The 17,925-nt window shown below is 47.4% G+C and overlaps 1 protein-coding gene across 3 annotated transcripts in view; it reads right to left on the reverse strand.

Moving 5' to 3' along the window:
* The window catches only part of DENND5A (DENN domain containing 5A), a 99,263-nt gene continuing 90,699 nt past the window's right edge, over positions 9,362-17,925 (reverse strand). For 2 of the 3 annotated variants that reach the window (XM_018059520.1, XM_018059522.1), the window contains 8 exons: positions 16,634-16,755; positions 15,336-15,481; positions 14,661-14,779; positions 14,112-14,293; positions 13,421-13,503; positions 12,836-12,959; positions 12,051-12,219; positions 9,362-10,384 (listed from right to left, as the gene is read on the reverse strand). In XM_018059520.1, the coding sequence (XP_017915009.1) occupies positions 10,201-10,384; positions 12,051-12,219; positions 12,836-12,959; positions 13,421-13,503; positions 14,112-14,293; positions 14,661-14,779; positions 15,336-15,481; positions 16,634-16,755 (1,129 nt within the window). In that variant the 3' untranslated portion in view covers positions 9,362-10,200. The remainder of the gene's footprint in view (positions 10,385-12,050; positions 12,220-12,835; positions 12,960-13,420; positions 13,504-14,111; positions 14,294-14,660; positions 14,780-15,335; positions 15,482-16,633; positions 16,756-17,925) is intronic. The other variant, XM_018059523.1, reaches the window with a different exon arrangement.

Here is a 17,925-nt window from a genome sequence, read left to right on the forward strand (position 1 = left end):
TTTTTGTGTACAGTGTTAGAAAGTGATCTAGTTTCATTCTTTTACAAGTGGTTGACCAGTTTTCCCAGCACCACTTGTTAAAGAGATTGTCTTTACTCCATTGTATATTCTTGCCTCCTTTGTCAAAGATAAGGTGACCATATGTGTGTGGATTTATCTCTGGGCTTTCTATTTTGTTCCATTGATCTATATGTCTGTCTTTGTGCCAGTACCATACTGTCTTGATGACTGTGGCTTTGTAGTAGAGCCTGAAGTCAGGCAAGTTGATTCCTCCAGTTCCATTCTTCTTTCTCAAGATTGCTTTGGCTATTCGAGGTTTTTTGTATTTCCATACAAATCTTGAAATTATTCGTTCTAGTTCTGTGAAAAATGTGGCTGGTAGCTTGACAGGGATTGCATTGAATTTGTAAATTGCTTTGGGTAGTGTACTCATTTTCACTATATTGATTCTTCCGATCCATGAACATGGTATATTTCTCCATCTATTAGTGTCCTCTTTGATTTCTTTCATCAGTGTTTTATAGTTTTCTATATATAGGTCTTTAGTTTCTTTAGGTAGATATATTCCTAAGTATTTTATTCTTTTTGTTGCAATGGTGAATGGAATTGTTTCCTTAATTTCTTTTTCTACTTTCTCCTTATTCGTGTATAGGAATGCAAGGGATTTCTGTGTGTTGATTTTATATCCTGCAACTTTACTATATTCATTGATTAGCTCTAGTAATTTTCTGGTGGAGTCTTTAGGGTTTTCCATGTAGAGAATCATGTCATCTGCAAACAGTGAGAGTTTTACTTCTTCTTTTCCAATTTGGATTCCTTTTATTTCTTTTTCTGCTCTGATTGCTGTGGCCAAAACTTCCAGAACTATGTTGAATAGTAGCGGTGAAAGTGGACACCCTTGTCTTGTTCCTGACTTTAGGGGAAATGCTTTCAATTTTTCACCATTGAGGATAATGTTTGCTGTGGGTTTGTCATATATAGCTTTTATTATGTTGAGGTATGTTCCTTCTATTCCTGCTTTCTGGAGAGTTTTTATCATAAATGGATGTTGAATTTTGTCAAAGGCCTTCTCTGCATCTATTGAGATAATCACATCGATTCTTTGTCACTCAGCTTTCTTTATAGTCCAACTTTCACATCCATACATGACTACTGGAAAAACAATAGCCTTGACTAGACAGACCTTTGTTGGCAAAGTAATGTCTCTGCTTTTAAATATGCTATCTAGGTTGGTCATAACTTTTCTTCCAAGGAGTAAGCGTCTTTTAATTTCATGGCTGCAGTCACCATCTGCAGTAATTTTGGAGCCCCCAAAAATAAAGTCTGACACTGTTTCCACTGTTTCCCCATCTGTTTGCCATGAAGTGACGCGACCAGATGCCATGATCTTCATTTTCTGAATGTTGAGCTTTAAGCCAACTTTTTCACTCTCCTCTTTCACTTGCATCAAGAGGCTCTTTAGTTCTTCTTCACTTTCTGCCATAAGGGTGGTGTCATCTGCATATCTGAGGTTATTGATATTTTTCCCAGCAATCTTGATTTCAGCTTGTGCTTCTTCCAGCCCAGCATTTCTCATGATGTACTCTGCATAGAAGTTAAATAAGCAGGGTGACAATATACAGCCTTGACGCACTCCTTTTCCTATTTGGAACCAGTCTTGTTCCATGTCCAGTTCTAACTGTTGCTTCCTGACCTGCATACAGGTTTCTCAAGAGGGATCCAACCTGAGGCTCTAGCTGCTGATTTGCAGGAAATGCAGAGAACAAAAGAGCAAACTGAACTGCACCCTCAGCATAAAACCAGCAAAATCCAGGCTGTGGAAAAACTACAGATCAAAGAGCCCAGGTTCCTCAACAGATAAACTGTAAGGAAAAGACAGGGATAGAGGAGACTCCAGATTAAAAGAGATGCATCAAGTTAAAACACAAAAACAACAAATAGTACAACTATGGAGTTCCCTGGTGGTCTAGTGGTTAGGACCTGGCGACTTCACTGTCGGGGGCCCAGGTTTAATCCCCAGTTGGGGAATTAAGATTCCATAAGCCGAGAGGTGAGGCCAAAAATATAAATAAATAATAAAGTGGGTTTCTGTTTTTAACAAATAGTAAAACTACCCTATAGAGTATAGGGATGCACACGTGGGTGATAAAACAATAAAAGAAACTCAAGGAAGTGGTTTCGGTGGTCAAGAAGTTGGAAGGAGGGGAGTGGGGAACCTGGAAATGTGGGTAAATCTCTATTCCTGTCCTGGTGGTGGTTACAAGGGTGCTCGCTTTCTAACAATTCACTGAGTTCATCTGCTTGTTTATTGACCAGTCCCTGAAATCTCAGAGTCTGGGAAGCACTGATTTAGCGCAGGTGCAGAAGCCGAGGCAGGAAGGGCTGCTTGCTGAGCAAACTGAATGCATTTGACCTCCCCGGAGCTGCTGGAGAGGCAGTTGACTTGAGTGTCCTTGAAACATTGAGCTACCGAGCATGTCTGTTCTTTTCTATGTCATTCGAAAAAGGATTTGCAGCAGATTATAAAACAAAACACAGTAGAAAGTGAGACACAGCACGATCAGCTGTTAGAAGGGGCAGAGAGCTGGATGTTTCCAGGAGAGCCTTGATTTGTAAAACGTGATTCACACTCACCTTCTCGGAAGCATCTGCTAGGAAGGGCGTTGTTTCTCCACTGTTTTTTGGCTTATTGAGGCCACCAGCATCCTCCATTTAAGCATATAACCAAGAGCAGGGTGCCGTGCACCCACCACACATAGCCAAGACCCACTGGACCGTTTGCAAGTCAGTCATATCACCACATCCAGGAAGGCCATTTATCTCCAAATGGCTTGAGCACTGGCTCAGGTAATCGGCACCCACAAGCTAGAAGGAGGCAGAGGAGAGATACCCCCAGGTTACCTATATGATACTGCCCCCTCTTGCTGCTCTGAGATGTGGTCCTGTCATGGGTGAGTCTGCCCTGAGTGAGACCATACATGTGGTTATGAGCACATACTCCAGGTGACCTGTTCAGACTGCACGCTGCATTGGGGACACGCAGTTGTCATGTCTTAGCCCAATAGTTACGCTCTGACCCCAGGTTTCCATTCCACAATCAGACAAGGAGGGCTCGGAGCAGCAGCATTCTTCACAGGTGCACATGTGCACAAGGAGGGCCGCATAAAGTGGCATGGCTTTGGTTTCTGGTGTCTGCAGCGTGCATTCGCTCATTCAGTCCACATATACTGAGCACCAGCAACGTTCAAGGCCCTGGGATACCTGTTAGCCTTTTGTCTCCCATTTTGTGGGCTCATACATCTGCTCTCCTCCCTGTCTGACTCAACACTAGTACTAGGCTTCCCCATGCATCCCAGTCGGGAGGGCACATTCACATAGCCACGCCTTCGCCCATGCAGTTCGCTCTACATGCAACCTCCACTCATCTGAAAATCCTCCATCCTAAGCAGATATGGTCATGGTGAGCAGTATCTCTCTTGATGTCATGCTGCTGCTAAGTTGCTTCAGTCATGTCCGACTCTGTTCGACCCCATAGACAGCAGCCCAACAGGCTCCGCCGTCCCTGGGATTCTCCAGGCAAGAACACTGGAGTGGGTTGCCATTTCCTTCTCCAATGCATTAAAGCGAAAAGTGAAAGTGAAGTCGCTCAGTCGTGTCCGACTCTTTGAGACCCCATGGACTGTAGCCTACCAGGCTCCTTCGTCCATGGGATTTTCCAGGCAAGAGTACTGGAGTGGGTTGCCATTGCCTTCTCTGATCTCTCCTGATGTCATACTCCCCCCGAAATACTTGCCTCTGAGCTCCCTGAGGACAGGGAGTCTGGGTCATAGGAACCAGGACAGGGCTTGATACAATACAGTAATAACCATGACCAGCATTTACATACACTTGACCTGTTCTAGGTATACATGCAGTTATTCAGTCCTCACAACAAGCCTATGATACAGTCACTATAACCATTCCCATTTCATCGACAGTGAGTAAACAGCTTGCTTTCTCAGTCCCAGTTGCAGAGCAAGGATTCAACTTTGGCCCACAGTTTGTGATGTTAACAACTGCCAATGAATTCACATATTCCAGAGACACCTACTAGATACAAAACAGGTGTCAGTTAGTACTTCATGAACAAAGTCGATCGGGTTCTTCCTCATAAAGCTTACGTTTAAAATTAGCAAATAACTAGTATTTGCAGGTTACAGGTGTTAGGAAGGAAAATAAAGAACAGGGAATAAAAAGTGACTTGGTATTTTAGTGGTCAGGGCAGGTCTCTCTAAGGACATCTGAGCAGAGACCTGAATCCAGTAAGGGAGCAGCTCCAAAGCCACAAGCTTGGAGTAAACAGTGCTGGTAACTGCCGATGACTTACGTGATGTGTGGCCTTGGGCAAGTGACTAAACTTCTCCAAGTTTCAATTTCCTCACTTATAAACAGAATAATCTAAATTTGCCTTGCGAGTTGTGAGGAAAAGGGAGAGGTGTGTGTGCAAAGCATTTGGCTTAAGGTCATCTCTGGCCGAGCGCCCACAACACACAGATGCTCTGAGGCACTTTCCCTCCCACTTCCCCAACCTCAGCTTCCAAAAACACCTGGACTCCCGCGACCCGCTCACACCCCCTGCTGGCAGGACGGTGCACTGCGGCTGCCCTGAAACCTCCAGTTGCTTCCTCACCTCTTCAGAAAGCCTCACCTCAAGAATGCCTAACCTTCCCTGGTAGCTCAGACTGTAAAGCGTCTGCCTACAATGCGGGAGACCCGGATTCGATCCCTGGGTCGGGAAGATCCTCTAAAGAAGGAAGAACCCAAGAGTGCCAGGCTGCAACAGCGCAGGAGCGGCCAAGAGGAGCTACCCCACGTCCAAGGTCAGAGGTGGCGGCCAGGAGGAGCTAACCCCACCCGAGGCCATGGGAGGCAGCCGAGAGTAGCAACCCCACGTTCAAGGAGCGGCAGCTGCATGGGCACAGGAGGGCCGAGAGGAGCTACTCCATGTTCAAGGTCAGGATGGCGGTGAGGAGATATCTTTCGTCCATGGTAAGGAGCAGCGGCTGCGCTTTGCTGGAGCAACAGTGAAGAGATACCCCATGTCCAAGGTAAGAGAGACCCAAAAGACAGTAGGTGTTGCAAGAGGGCATCAGAGGGCAGACACACTGAAACCATACTCACAGAAAACTAGTCAATCTAATCACACAGAGCACAGCCTGATCTAACTCAATGAAACTAAGCCATGCCCTGTGGAGTCACCCAAGATGGGTGGGTCATGGTGGAGAAGTCTCACAGAATGTGGTCCACTTGAAAAGGGAATGGCAAACCACTTCAGTATTCTTGCCTTGAGAACCCCATGAACAGTATGAAAAGGCAAAATGATAGGATACTGAAAAAGGAACTCCCCAGGTCAGTAGGTACCCAATATGCTACTAGAGATCAGTGGAGAAATAACTCCAGAAAGAATGAAGGGATGGAGCCAAAGCAAAAACAATACCCAGTTGTGGATGTCACTGGTGATAGAAGCAAGGTCCAATGCTACAAAGAGCAATATTGCATAGGAACCTGGAATGTTAGGTCCATGAATCAAGGCAAATTGGAAGTGGTCAAACAGGAGATGGCAAGAGTGAACATCGACATTCTAGGAAATCAGTGAACTAAAATGGACTGGAACGGGTGAATTTAACTCAGATGACCATTATATCTACTACTGTGGGCAGGAATCCCTCAGAAGAAATGGAGTAGCCATGATGGTCAACAAGAGTCCAAAATGCAGTACTTGGATGCAATCTCAAAAACGACAGAATCATCTCTGTTCATTTCCAAGGCAAACCATTCAATATCACAGTAATCCAAGTCTATGCCCCAACCAGTAACACTGAAGAAGCTGAAGTTGAACGGTTCTATGAAGACCTACAAGACCTTTTAGAACTAACACCCAAAAAAGATGTCCTTTTCATTATAGGGGACTGGAATGCAAAAGTAGGAAGTCAAGAAACACCTGGAGTAACAGGCAAATTTGGCCTTGGAATACGGAATGAAGCAGGGCAAAGGCTAATAGAGTTTTGCCAAGAGAACGCACTGGTCATAGCAAACACTCTCTTCAAACAACACAAGAGAAGACTCTACACATGGACATCACCAGATGGTCAACACTGAAATCAGATTGATTATATTCTTTACAGCCAAAGATGGAGAAGCTCTATATAGTCAGCAAAAACAAGACTGGGAGCTGTGGCTCAGATCATGAACTGCTTATTGCCAAATTCAGACTTAAATTGAAGAAAGTGGGGAAAACCACTAGACCATTCAGGTATGACCTAAATCAAATACAGTGGAAGTGAGAAATAGATTTAAGGGACTAGATCTGATAGACAGAGTGCCTGATGAACTATGGAATGAGGTTTGTGACATTGTACAGGAGACAGGGATCAAGACCATCCCCATGGAAAAGAAATGCAAAAAAGCAAAATGGCTGTCTGGGGAGGCCTTACAAATAGCTGTGAAAAGAAGAGAAATGAAAAGCAAAGGAGAAAAGGAAAGATATAAGTATCTGAATGCAGAGTTCCAATGAATAGCAAGAAGAGATAAGAAAGCCTTCCTCAGCGATCAATGCAAGAAAATAGAGGAAAACAACAAAATGGGAAAGACTAGAGATTTCTTCAAGAAAATCAGACATGCCAAGGGAACATTTCATGCAAAGATGGGCTCGATAAAGGACAGAAATGGTATGGACCTAACAGAGGCAGAAGACATCAAGAAGAGGTGGCAAGAATACACAGAAGAACTGTACAAAAAGAGATCTTCACGACCAAGATAATCACGATGGTGTGATCACTCACCTAGAGCCAGACATCCTGGAATGTGAAGTCAGGTGGGCCTTAGAAAGCATCACTACGAACAAAGCTAGTGGAGGTGTTGGAATTCCAGTTGAGCTATTTCAAATCCTGAAAGATGATGATGTGAAAGTGCTGCACTCAATATGCCAGCAAATTTGGAAAACTCAGCAGTGGCCACAGGACTGGAAAAGGTCAGTTTTCATTCCAATCCCAAAGAAAGGCAATGCCAAAGAATGCTCAAACTACCGCACAATTGCACTCATATCACACGCTAGTAAAGTAACGCTCGAAATTCTCCAAGCCAGGCTTCAGCAATATGTGAACCATGAACTTCCAGATGTTCAAGCTGGTTTTAGAAAGGGCAGAGGAACCAGAGATCAAATTGCCAACATCTGTTGGATCATCGAAAAAGCAAGAGAGTTCCAGAAAAACATCTATTTCTCCTTTATTGACTATGCCAAAGCCTTTGACTGTGTGGATCACAATAAACTGGAAAATTCTGAAAGAGATGGGAATACCAGACCACCTGACCTGCCTCTTGAGAAATCTGTATGCAGGCCAGGAAGCAACAGTTAAAACTGGACATGGAACAGACTGGTTCCAAATAGGAAAAGGAGTATGTCATGGCTGTATATTGTCACCCTGCTTATTGAACTTCTATGCAGAGTACATCATGAGAAACGCTGGGATGGAAGAAGCACAAGCTGGAATCAAGATTGCTGGGAGAAATATCAATAACCTCAGATATGCAGATGACACCACACTTATGGCAGAAAGTGAAGAGGAACTAAAAAGTTTCTTAATGAAAGTCAAAGAGGAGACTGAAAAAGTTGGCTCAACATTCAGAAAACGAAGATCATGGCATCTGGTCCCATCACTTCATGGAAAATAGATGGGGAAATAGTGGAAACAGTGTCAGACTTTATTTTGGGGGGCTCCAAAATCACTGCAGATGGTGACCGCAGCCATGAAATTAAAAGACGCTTACTCCTTGGAAGGAAAGTTAGACCAATCTAGATAGCATATTCAAAAGCAGAGACATTACTTTGTCAACAAAGGTCCGTCTAGTCAAGGCTATGGTTTTCCCTGTGGTCATGTATGGATGTGACAGCTGGACTGTGAAGAAAGCTGAGCGACGAAGAATTGATGCTTTTGAACTGTGGTACTGGAGAAGACTCGAGAGTCCCTTGGACTGCAAGGAGATCTAACCAGTCCATTCTAAAGGAGATCAGTCCTGGGTATTCTTTGGAAGGAATGATGCTAAAGCTGAAACTCCAGTACTTTGGCCACCTTGTGGGAAGAGTTGACTCATTGGAAAAGACTCTGATGCTGGGAGGGATTGAGGGCAGGAGGAGAAGGGGACGACAGAGGATGAGATGGCTGGATGGCATCACTGACTCGATGGACATGACTCTGAGTGAACTCTGGGAGTTGGTGATGGACAGGGAGGCCTGGCGTGCTGTGATTCATGGAGTCACAAAGAGTCGACACAACTGAGTGACTGAACTGAACTCAACTGAAGAATGCCTGTCACCAGGGAGGGAGATGAACCATAGACCCTCTCCACCCTCTAGAAGCTCAGTCTAAGAAGTGGGCCCAACGTGAAAGCAGACAATGCCAACCCAGAAAGGAAGTCCTAGCATCTAAGAAACTGCCGGAACACAATGAAAGAGATTAACATTGCCCAGGGAGGAGTCAGTAGATGATTCCTAAAGTAAACCCTGAATAAAGAACACAAGCAGACATTAGGGTAGGCATACCAGGCAGAGGGAACAGAACATGCCAAGTCAGGGAAGCATACAAGAGGACACTGATTGGCTTGAGGGGCTGTACGTGATTGACTGCTACACCTCTGGAGCTTCCTACCAAAGCAGCTTGGTTGAAAAATAAAAACAAATCAAGCTGACTTACGGGGCCTCCCCGATGGCTCAGTAGGTAAATAACCCGCTTGCCAATGCAGGAGACAAAGGAGACACAGGTTCGATCCCTGGGTCAGGAAGACCCCTTGGAGGAGGAAATGGCAACCCACTCCAGTATTCTTCCCTGGAGAATCCTTTGGACAGAGGAGCCTGGTGGGCTACACTCCATGGGGTCGCAAAGAGTCAGACATAACTGAGCACACCACACACAAGCTGGTTTCTGGGAACCTGACAAAGCTCTATCACCTGTCACGTCGGGAAAAAGCTTTCTCTCCCGAGGGCAGACAGATCTCATGTGTCCAGTGTTCCCGTAGCTGGTCTTTCTTACCCTTAAGAAATGGCCCATCCTGTCGCAGTCAGTTGACCATCTTTGCAACTTAGGTCTTTTTTCCCCCACCTCAGCCTCCTCTGGAAGGTGGGAAAATAACCCTTATCTGCATTCCTCTCAAACAGCCATGGAAGCTCCTGGCACCACAGTGGATAGGATCCAGGACCCAAAGCCCCTCATCCCTCTGGGCAGGTCTGCTGGGGCAGGCAGTGGTATAGCCCCTTCCTCTCAGATCAAGCTGTGCTCTCCACCACCACTCCACACAGCCCCCATGCCAAAGTCAGGGGCCCACACAGTTTTGTTTCAGGTGTTTTATTAAGTGGGCCATACTGCAGCTGGTTTGTAAGTTGCAAAACAACATAAATTTAACAGTAATAACAGCCAGTTAGACTGGGACAGCTTTTTCTTTCCTTAAAAAAAATAGAAAAAATAAAAGAAAAACACTTAAAACATACAATGGAGGGTTAAATAAATAATACATTTTTTAAAAAAAGGAAAACCTGTTAAAACATGCTTATATTTACTTCTGTGCAACTGTGTGCCAAGAGGAAACATGATTCTCCGCACGATGATATATCCCAGCATGTCACCTTCCCAAATAATACTGACAAAACAGAAAAGACGTAGGGCTGACTCATCAGTGCTTACAGAGGCACTACTAAAAATCCCTTTGATTGGAGTGTGGGGATTCCTGCTCAGCACACCTGTGTGGCCCATGAAAGCCAAATATCTATAATAATGTTAATATAGAAAACATTAGTTTAAAAACGATGTGGAATGGCCTCATTAACGCGGCAGGGCGAGGAGGCAGAACTGCCCCGTGGCGCCACAGGCTCAGTCCAGGGAGGCCGCAGGCTCCAGCGTGGCCACGGCGAGGGAGGGCGCCAGCTTCAAAATAAGCGGCACCAACCTCACCTCCCTCTCCCTATCACTCTTTCACATGAAAGTGTGTAAAAAGCAAATCAGCAAATAAACTCTAAAATAGATTATTTATTCCAAAAATCCTCTACTTTTCTTTTTACAGTGAGTGTACATCTCCTCTCATCTCCTGCACAACTCGCTTAGGTCCCTCTGGGAAGAAGGGGCGAAGTTGCAGGCGAGTCTCTGGGTCCTGCTGCTGGCTGGTGCTGGGAGGTCAGATATCGATGCCCTTGACCAGAGACGTCTCCAGTGTGATGTTGAACTCCTGCAGCGTCTGCAGCACGCGGATCAAGGAATTGACAAGTGTGTGGTCTTTGATCAGTGCCACATCCTCATACATGTGTGCAGTGATGGGGCAGTCGGCCAGCAGGGCGATCCAGTGGTGCAGGAGGTGGTCTCTGGCAGGGAAGGATCCGTTCCGATGGGTCAGAAGGACAGGAGAAAGTTAGCGAAAGCCCAAGGGGGAACCTGCCCCATCACCTCCTGAACCAAGTGTGAAGCAGGAGAAGCAGGTCTCTCCCCACAGTCCCCTTCCCCCTCCCCTAAGAGCACCTGGTGAAGATGCCTTATAAGGCTTTAAAAGGCTCCTACTGGGAGGTACCTGGCTTCCCAGGTGGTTCAGTAGTAAAGAACCCGCCTGCCAATGCAGGAGACTTGGGTTCAATTCCAAGGTCAGAAGATCCCTGGAGAAGGGAATGGCTACCCATTCTAGTATTCTTGCCTGGGAAATTCCATGGACAGAGGAGCCTGACCAGCTAGTCCATAGGGTCACAAAGAGTCAGACACGACTGAGCATGAGCACAGTCAGAATCTGCTTGGGGGCTACCCAGTCCCAGGAATGCTGATCCAAACAGACCCTGTCATCCGCACAAGGCCTGCTCCTCCTCCCCTGCTGCCCCCTCTTCCCTCCAGACACACCGTCAACCAGACACTACATCTCCTCTGCATCACATCCTCCATCTCCTAGAACCTCACTCCTCTCCACAGCCACCACCACCAAAAATACACAACAAACTGACACACAAATAGCACTTAGCATGTGCCAGGCCCCTTTATAAGAGACAACCTTCATGACAACCCTATGATGTGAGGGAGCTGCTATCAGTGCTATTATTATCCCCATAGTAGAGATGAAGAAACATCTACTGGTTGATGGAGACAAGCATTTATTCAAGAGCACACCGCCAGAAAGTAGCTGATCTGCAATGTGAACCTGGCGACTCTGGTTCCAGAGTCTGTCTTTAACCACTATGCCAACTCCTCCCTTCCACGGCCTAAATAAACCGCCCTGTTTATCTGGTCTTTGTGCTCTCACCTGACCCCTGGAATAACCCCTAACAATCTTGTCCACTCTGATGTGTGCCATTCCTGATATCAAATGACTATCATTTCAGTCCGCTGATTAATCAACTCTGTCCCAGCTCCTCAAGGCCCCCATCCTACTACCGCCCATCCCACCTTCTGCCTGCTAATTCCTAACCCCACATCCTCTGCTTCGTTTAGGGCCTCTCTGCTAGTTTCGTCTGCTTCAAGCCCCCTCCTGACGTCTATCCTTTTGTTAAGGCTCACCTCAAACGCCACCTCTTCCTCAAAGCCTCCTCTGGTCTTTCTCCGCTGCGTTTTCAGCAAACCTTATCAATGAGTACTTTATCAAACTCTCCCAAGCTTCTGCTTTGTACTGTACTTAATTAGGACAAGTGAACTTCTAAATGGTAGGAACCATGTTTTTATTCAGCTTTATTCCCACACCTTCCATGAGACCTAGCACATTCAAATGTTTGTTGAAGGAGTGACTAGATACATATACTCTGCTTCAGATTTTACCAGGGGGGCAGTTTTATTCCTTCCCATCAAAATGTGGCCCTTCCTCCCCAACTAGACACACGTTCTCATCCCCACACCCCCCACACACATGGTACATGAAGGAAATTAAGGGCGTCCACCAAGCTCACAAGGCCTTACCCACCCAAGGGCATGTGGTCACATGATACTCCCCACCCCCAGCACCTCCAGCACCACCTGCAAGGCTGGCTGCCTGCACGCCGGGCCACGGGGCTGCAGTACCTGGCTCCCAAGCACACCAGCATCTGAAACTTGCCATCCTTGCCAATGTTCCGGGGATTATTGTTGATTGCTGTGACAAATCGGCAGAAGTTCCGGGCCCTCGTATGCCAGTTTTCCTCAGGGACAAGTTCGTTCTGCTCCAAAGTCTCATAATAGGTTTGTGCTTTTTCTGTGAAGAGGAGAAAAGCTTGCCAGTGACAGAGACTTTCAAAACGAACCTATCCCTGACTGTCCTACCTCAGGCCCCTCCATGTCAATGCAGGTAACTCAGTGGGAACAAGGGTGTTCTGATGTCCCTGGTCACAGTTCAAAATGATCTTTCTGTTCCCTAGCTCTGTGTTCTAAATTCCTTAATGTGACCCTTGATATAAAGATGGTCCTTTCTCAACAAAACTCCTGAGGAAGAAGCTTCTTCCATCTATTTCTCCAGGTGGGGTCTAACAAAGGGCTTGGACTCCAGTGCTATCAACTGGCCTCTTGGACCTACAAGCAGGAAGTGTGAGGGCTCATGACTAAGCCCATATTATATATAACAGATGCCTGGAAACAGTCTTTCCAATCCAGTTCACAGGAGATGAGGGGTGAATGGTGGGGTAGGGTAGGGGTAGGGGTGTTGTCTCATTACCTTCAAGAAAAGCCAGGGCCACCAAACAACAGATCTAACCTGAGACTCACTTGATTTAGCTTCTGTATCTCAGACCCTGGTGGTCAGCACCCACACATTAGACTGATGATCCCCTCATGTCTGCATGCTTCTCCCACCCTCAAGTCCTAGCCCAACTCACCCAAAAAATCCCAAATGAAGACATTTTTGAAGAGCCGTGGTGACTTAAATCCATGCTGGAAGGCCTGTTCCAGGGCCGAGACAAGGCCGCATTCTCCACAAAGCAACAGCGTCAGACTACCTCGCTATATAAGGAAACAGGGGAGAGTGCCAGGCTAGCCTTGATCAAGATGCCCTGCAACCACTACACCCCAAGCTCACCACCCAAACCTGGGACGGCAGCAACACTCAGGCAGGGACCTTGTCTAGTCTCCCAGCACCTGGAAGGGCCCAACTCAGAGCCAGTCTCAGTGAAAAGCTGTTGAGTGAACAGATGATAGTTCTGGGTCCCCAGTAGGAGACAAAGCCAATGTGGCCGCTATTAAGGAGACGCAGACAGATTCATAAGACAAGAGAAATACACACAGCTCACTGGACTCTCCTGTGTTGTCAAAATGTAAGGAAAACAAGGTAACCCTAGGCACAGGTCCCCGGAGGAAGGAATATGCTGAATCTCAAACTAACTGAGGCACATCTTTGAGCCTGGAACAAAGTTATTCTCTCTTATTCAATATAAGGCCCTGGACTGGAGGGTAGGGAGGCTCACCTCTTTCTCAGGCTTATGGAAGTGCTTCACGATGCCATTGACTGCCTCACCGATGGACTCTTGGATCTGCCCAGTGTTCAGCTCTGATTAAAAAATCAAGCAGATATCCAATCTCAGAGGTTAATAGTGCTTGGTTGACAGAGCAAAAGACTCAGGACATAGGGAAGGCCCACAGGAGAGGTGGGGCAGCCTGGACCCTGGGAAGAGTTGAGTTGTTCTTGGCTCACCCAAATTTGTGGAGCTAGCTCTTCCTAAAATCTTAGGACAAAAAGCAACATCTAATACCTTGGAGTCTAGTCTCTAACAGATGCTCGGAAAATTTATTATTTGCCCTGGAATTCTGGCAACCAAAAGAGTGCCAAGCCTTGACAGTGAAGCCAGGAACTTGATAGTGAAAACAGGCAAGGCCAGAAAAATAGACCCCTCTCCTTCATAGGGTCACATACAAATAGCACAGAGGATCGGGCCTGGCTCCAGGAGCTCTCCCCTCTCCTCCCAGTCCTCTAACGGGAGTGCCAAATCCCTGCACTGCTTCATGAGAGGAGGGTGGCAATGCCTGATGCTGCTTTGCAGAGGTAGTTCCTGAAGCAGCTGTGCAGGCACGGATCTGGGCTCCCTCATCAGGGCTCCCAGAAATCTGCCCACTCTCCAGGCTGGGCAGTATGAGGGCCCAGCCCCACCTTCCACTTACTGGGTCTGTTGTTGGGTGAGATGGTAACGAGCCTCCGGATGACGCTGGGAGACTGCTGCAGGGGCGGGGTCCGGCACGGCCTCTCATCCACCTCTGGCTGGGATGTGAGCAGCTCCCCGACCAGAACCCGCTCCAGGCTCCCGTCATCCATGCCCTTCCCCAACCAGCGGCCACATGGAAACCTGAGGTTCAGGCAATAGCCTGTCAGAGCTGTCAGCTCCTTCACTGTCTTTCCCTTTGCTGATTCACAAAGGCCATCAACAAAGCCGATCCCTGGCGACAGACTCTGAAACTGGCCTGGGACCCCTCGTGGCCCTGCTCCTCATCCCATTGTGAAGCATCAGGGAAGCCACCTGAGTGATGGGTGGCCTGGACAGTGGTAGCAGACACTTCCACTTGGAAAACCCTTTTTTGTCTCTTCCAACAAGAAGCCTCAGCCTATCACACCTAAAAGGTCTCCCTGAGAAGCCCACATACCCAAGCATCAAACACAGCCCCTGGTAGTACACCAGGCCCCACTGTCTCAGGGCAGAGCTGAAGAACACTTACTTGTAGGTATGTCCGGTGATCTCATTCCTAACCATCACATACTCCACCAACCATTTGGCGTAGAGTCCAGAGTTATCATGGCCTATCTGCACAGTAGTGAGTTTCCCCAAGTTCTGGCACTGTAAGAGAACAGGGAAACAGAGATGATAGGAAGGTCAAGAAAATAGGAGAAAAGTGCCACACTGCTCAGAGGCAGAGATCTTACTAGCTGCCTGCAAGCTGCAGAGCTCATAACTCCACCTGCCACCAAAGCTGGCAGTACAGTACTATCTCATGAGGAACGATGCTGAGAAAGAAAGATACTACAACCTAGAGGAAGACCTAGGGCCTGGGAACAGAAAGCTCTGGAAGTGGCAGAGCAGTCTGAGGTTTCTGTGAATCCTTGGGTTCAGCAGCTGAAAGAACTCTTGAGAATTCCTCAACACGCCATGGACAGGGAGGTATGCAAGTCCCGATGGGTACCTTCCAGCCAGAGACCATTTACATAGGACAGGCTCCCTCTCCTCAGGTCAACCCTTGGCTCTGGCCTCTGGTCATCCTGGGACAGGTCAGCTGTGCTGAAACATAATACTATATAGAGCAAGGCCTCTATAGAACTCTGGAGGAAGGTGCCAAAGTAGCAGCTGAAACTCAGACGCCCAGAGCCTGGGGATGTGGTCCCTGGGTAACACATACCTCGAAGGTCATCTCTAACAGGTTCCTGGGAATCTGCAGGATCTGTGTCTCACCCAGTTCTCCTGAGATGCAGATCCATGGGTTGGCGGTGAACATAGAGCCCCCCAGCTTCTTGCTCGGTACGATCAGGATGTGGTAAGGAATCACTGTTTAGGGGAAGGCATAAGGCATTGGAGGAGATCAGGAATCCCTCCCTTACCTGAGAAGGCCCTGGCCTGCCCCAGGTGTGCTGGCGTTGTCTGCAGCTCCTGGTGCAGAGCCTGGAGCAGCAGGGCCTGAGGCCAGTTTAGAGCATTAGCCAATCTTCTCAGTCTCACTCCTCCCAGGGTTATCACCCAAACGTCCACACCCACGCCCATCTGTGAGCTCAGAGCTAAGAAAAACTGTCCCTTAAACATGACCGCCAACTCAACACTACTGAATGGCTTTTCAGAGCACTTTTCTATCTGTCATCTCAAGGACTCTAGTAACAATCTCCAGGGAAGCCAGGCAGGCATCACAATCCTTTCCTAAGTCCCCGAGAGGGAAACAGTTTCCCTCAGACCTCCTACATTCCAGTCCAGCGCTGCTTCCACCCTGGGGAGGAGAATGAGTGTCATATGAAAACAAGAGTCCACAATGCTGAGTCACTAGCCAAACAACTAGCCATGGGCAAATTCAGACTCACTTCAGTTTAGCTCCTCAGTCATGTCCAGTTCTTTGCGACCTTATGGACTGCAGCACCTGTTTACCTAACAGAGCATCCTGGGCCTTTCTGAGACCATTTCAAACCCTTTTCCTCACTCTGCAAATAGGGAGATGGAGGCCCATTGCAGGGGCAGACACTGCTCACAGATCCATAGTGAGTTAGGGCAGAACAGGGTCCAGACCCAAACCTTCCACAGCTATCTGGAGTTCTTCCTGCTACTTCAGGAGCTACTTTTCCCTGAGGACGAGTCTGAAACTTTCTCTGATATTGAATGACTTTCTCAACCCAAAACAAACGGGAGATTTCTTTACAGGTGTGCAGAGCAGGCAGTGAACTTCACCATCCCCACCCCACTCCATCTTAGGCCCCCAGAGCTGTGCCCAACCACCGTGATAACACAATGGCCAAAAGTATGAGCATCCTAGTTCAAAACAAGAAGAAGAAACTTCAGAGAAAAAACAACCTCCAAGGAGGGCTAGTAAAGACCTCTCTCCCAACAGAAGAAAGGACAAGTGATCATCTTTATTTAAAAAGGGGACAGTAAGTTAGCCTCTGACAGGTTCATGAAGACTGGCAATGGGAAGGCTGGGGGGAGCACAGGGCCACTCACGGATAGTAGTGAAGACATTGGTGAAGCAGAAGTAATCGACGGCATTGAAAGAGAGGAGGTGATAGAGGAACTGCTCCTTCTCGTCGTCACAGCGCAGGAAGGCGTAGCGCTTGTAGAGTTTTCTGTCGGAGAGGAGGTAACACATCAGTCTCTCAGCCAAAAGTAGGGGAAAGAGGCTAAAAGTATTCAGTTCCGGAGGGAGATGGCTAAGGAAAGAACATGAGGGCAAGCCTCAAAGTTCTGTAGCCACCTAAAAAAGGAACAAAGCCAGCAACTCCATCTGAGGGGTAACACGAAAGTAGCTTAACCTATAGAGGAACAACAAAAGCCAAGCTCTACTCGTGTCCAAGAGCTGACGTTACTGTAAAGTGTCAGAGGTTGTGGGACCTCTTTGCTAACCTGAAGGCTTCTACAGGGCATCATGCCAGTGTGTGGCATGCAAGTAGCAATGGCAAGAGGCAGTGGTCAGCATTCCTACCAGAGCTAGTCTCAGACCCTCAGCAGACCTGAGACCCAGAGGTCAGAACACTGCTCTGAACATGTCAGAGGCAAGGAATGGAATGTCCCAGGTCACAGGTAAGGAAAAGCTGTACAGAGAATGTTCTTACCTTCTTTTCAAACTTCCTCCCATCCCCATCCGTCCAACTGCTCACTCCTCTGCTGGACAATGCAGGCACAGAGGGCCTATCTTCCCCAAGTATCAGGGACACAAAAAGCCCAATGCAGAGGACCACAGCACAGAGAAACACACAGAGAACAAAGCAAGGTCCCTGTCCTGCCTGCCCAGACTGCCATCACCATGCCAGAGAAGTGTGGGATTCAGCAGACCTGTGAGGTTCTACCTAAACAGTTTATACAGTTCTTCACACAGATAAATCACCAACCCAGGAGCCAGAGAGGGAAGCCTATCCTCAAATACGGTCTAGATGAATAAACCTGCTCACGGCCACAATACATAACATAACAAGTTGCCAAATAAAAGGCTCTAAAAGGTTCTCTCTGGAAACTGAAAGAGCCGTAAGCTTTGATGGTCCTAGAACAGAAGGGGCCTGAAGGACAGTACGTATTCAGACAGGGGTTGCAGAAGGAGGACAGGGTATAAAAGCCAGTTTAGCTAGCGTTGAGGGCTCGGGGAAGTAAACAGTTAGCAAGAGACTGAAAAGTCTGGCTAGGGTAAAATGAAAGTGAAAGTGAAGTCGCTCAGTCGTGTCCGACTCTTCGTGACCCCATAGACTGCAGCCTACCAGGCTCCTCAGTCCATGGGGTTTTCCAGGCAATAGTACTGGAGTGGG

The sequence above is a fragment of the Capra hircus genome, chromosome 15 (assembly GCF_001704415.2).
Source record: "Capra hircus breed San Clemente chromosome 15, ASM170441v1, whole genome shotgun sequence".
Classification (NCBI taxonomy): domain Eukaryota; kingdom Metazoa; phylum Chordata; class Mammalia; order Artiodactyla; family Bovidae; genus Capra; species Capra hircus.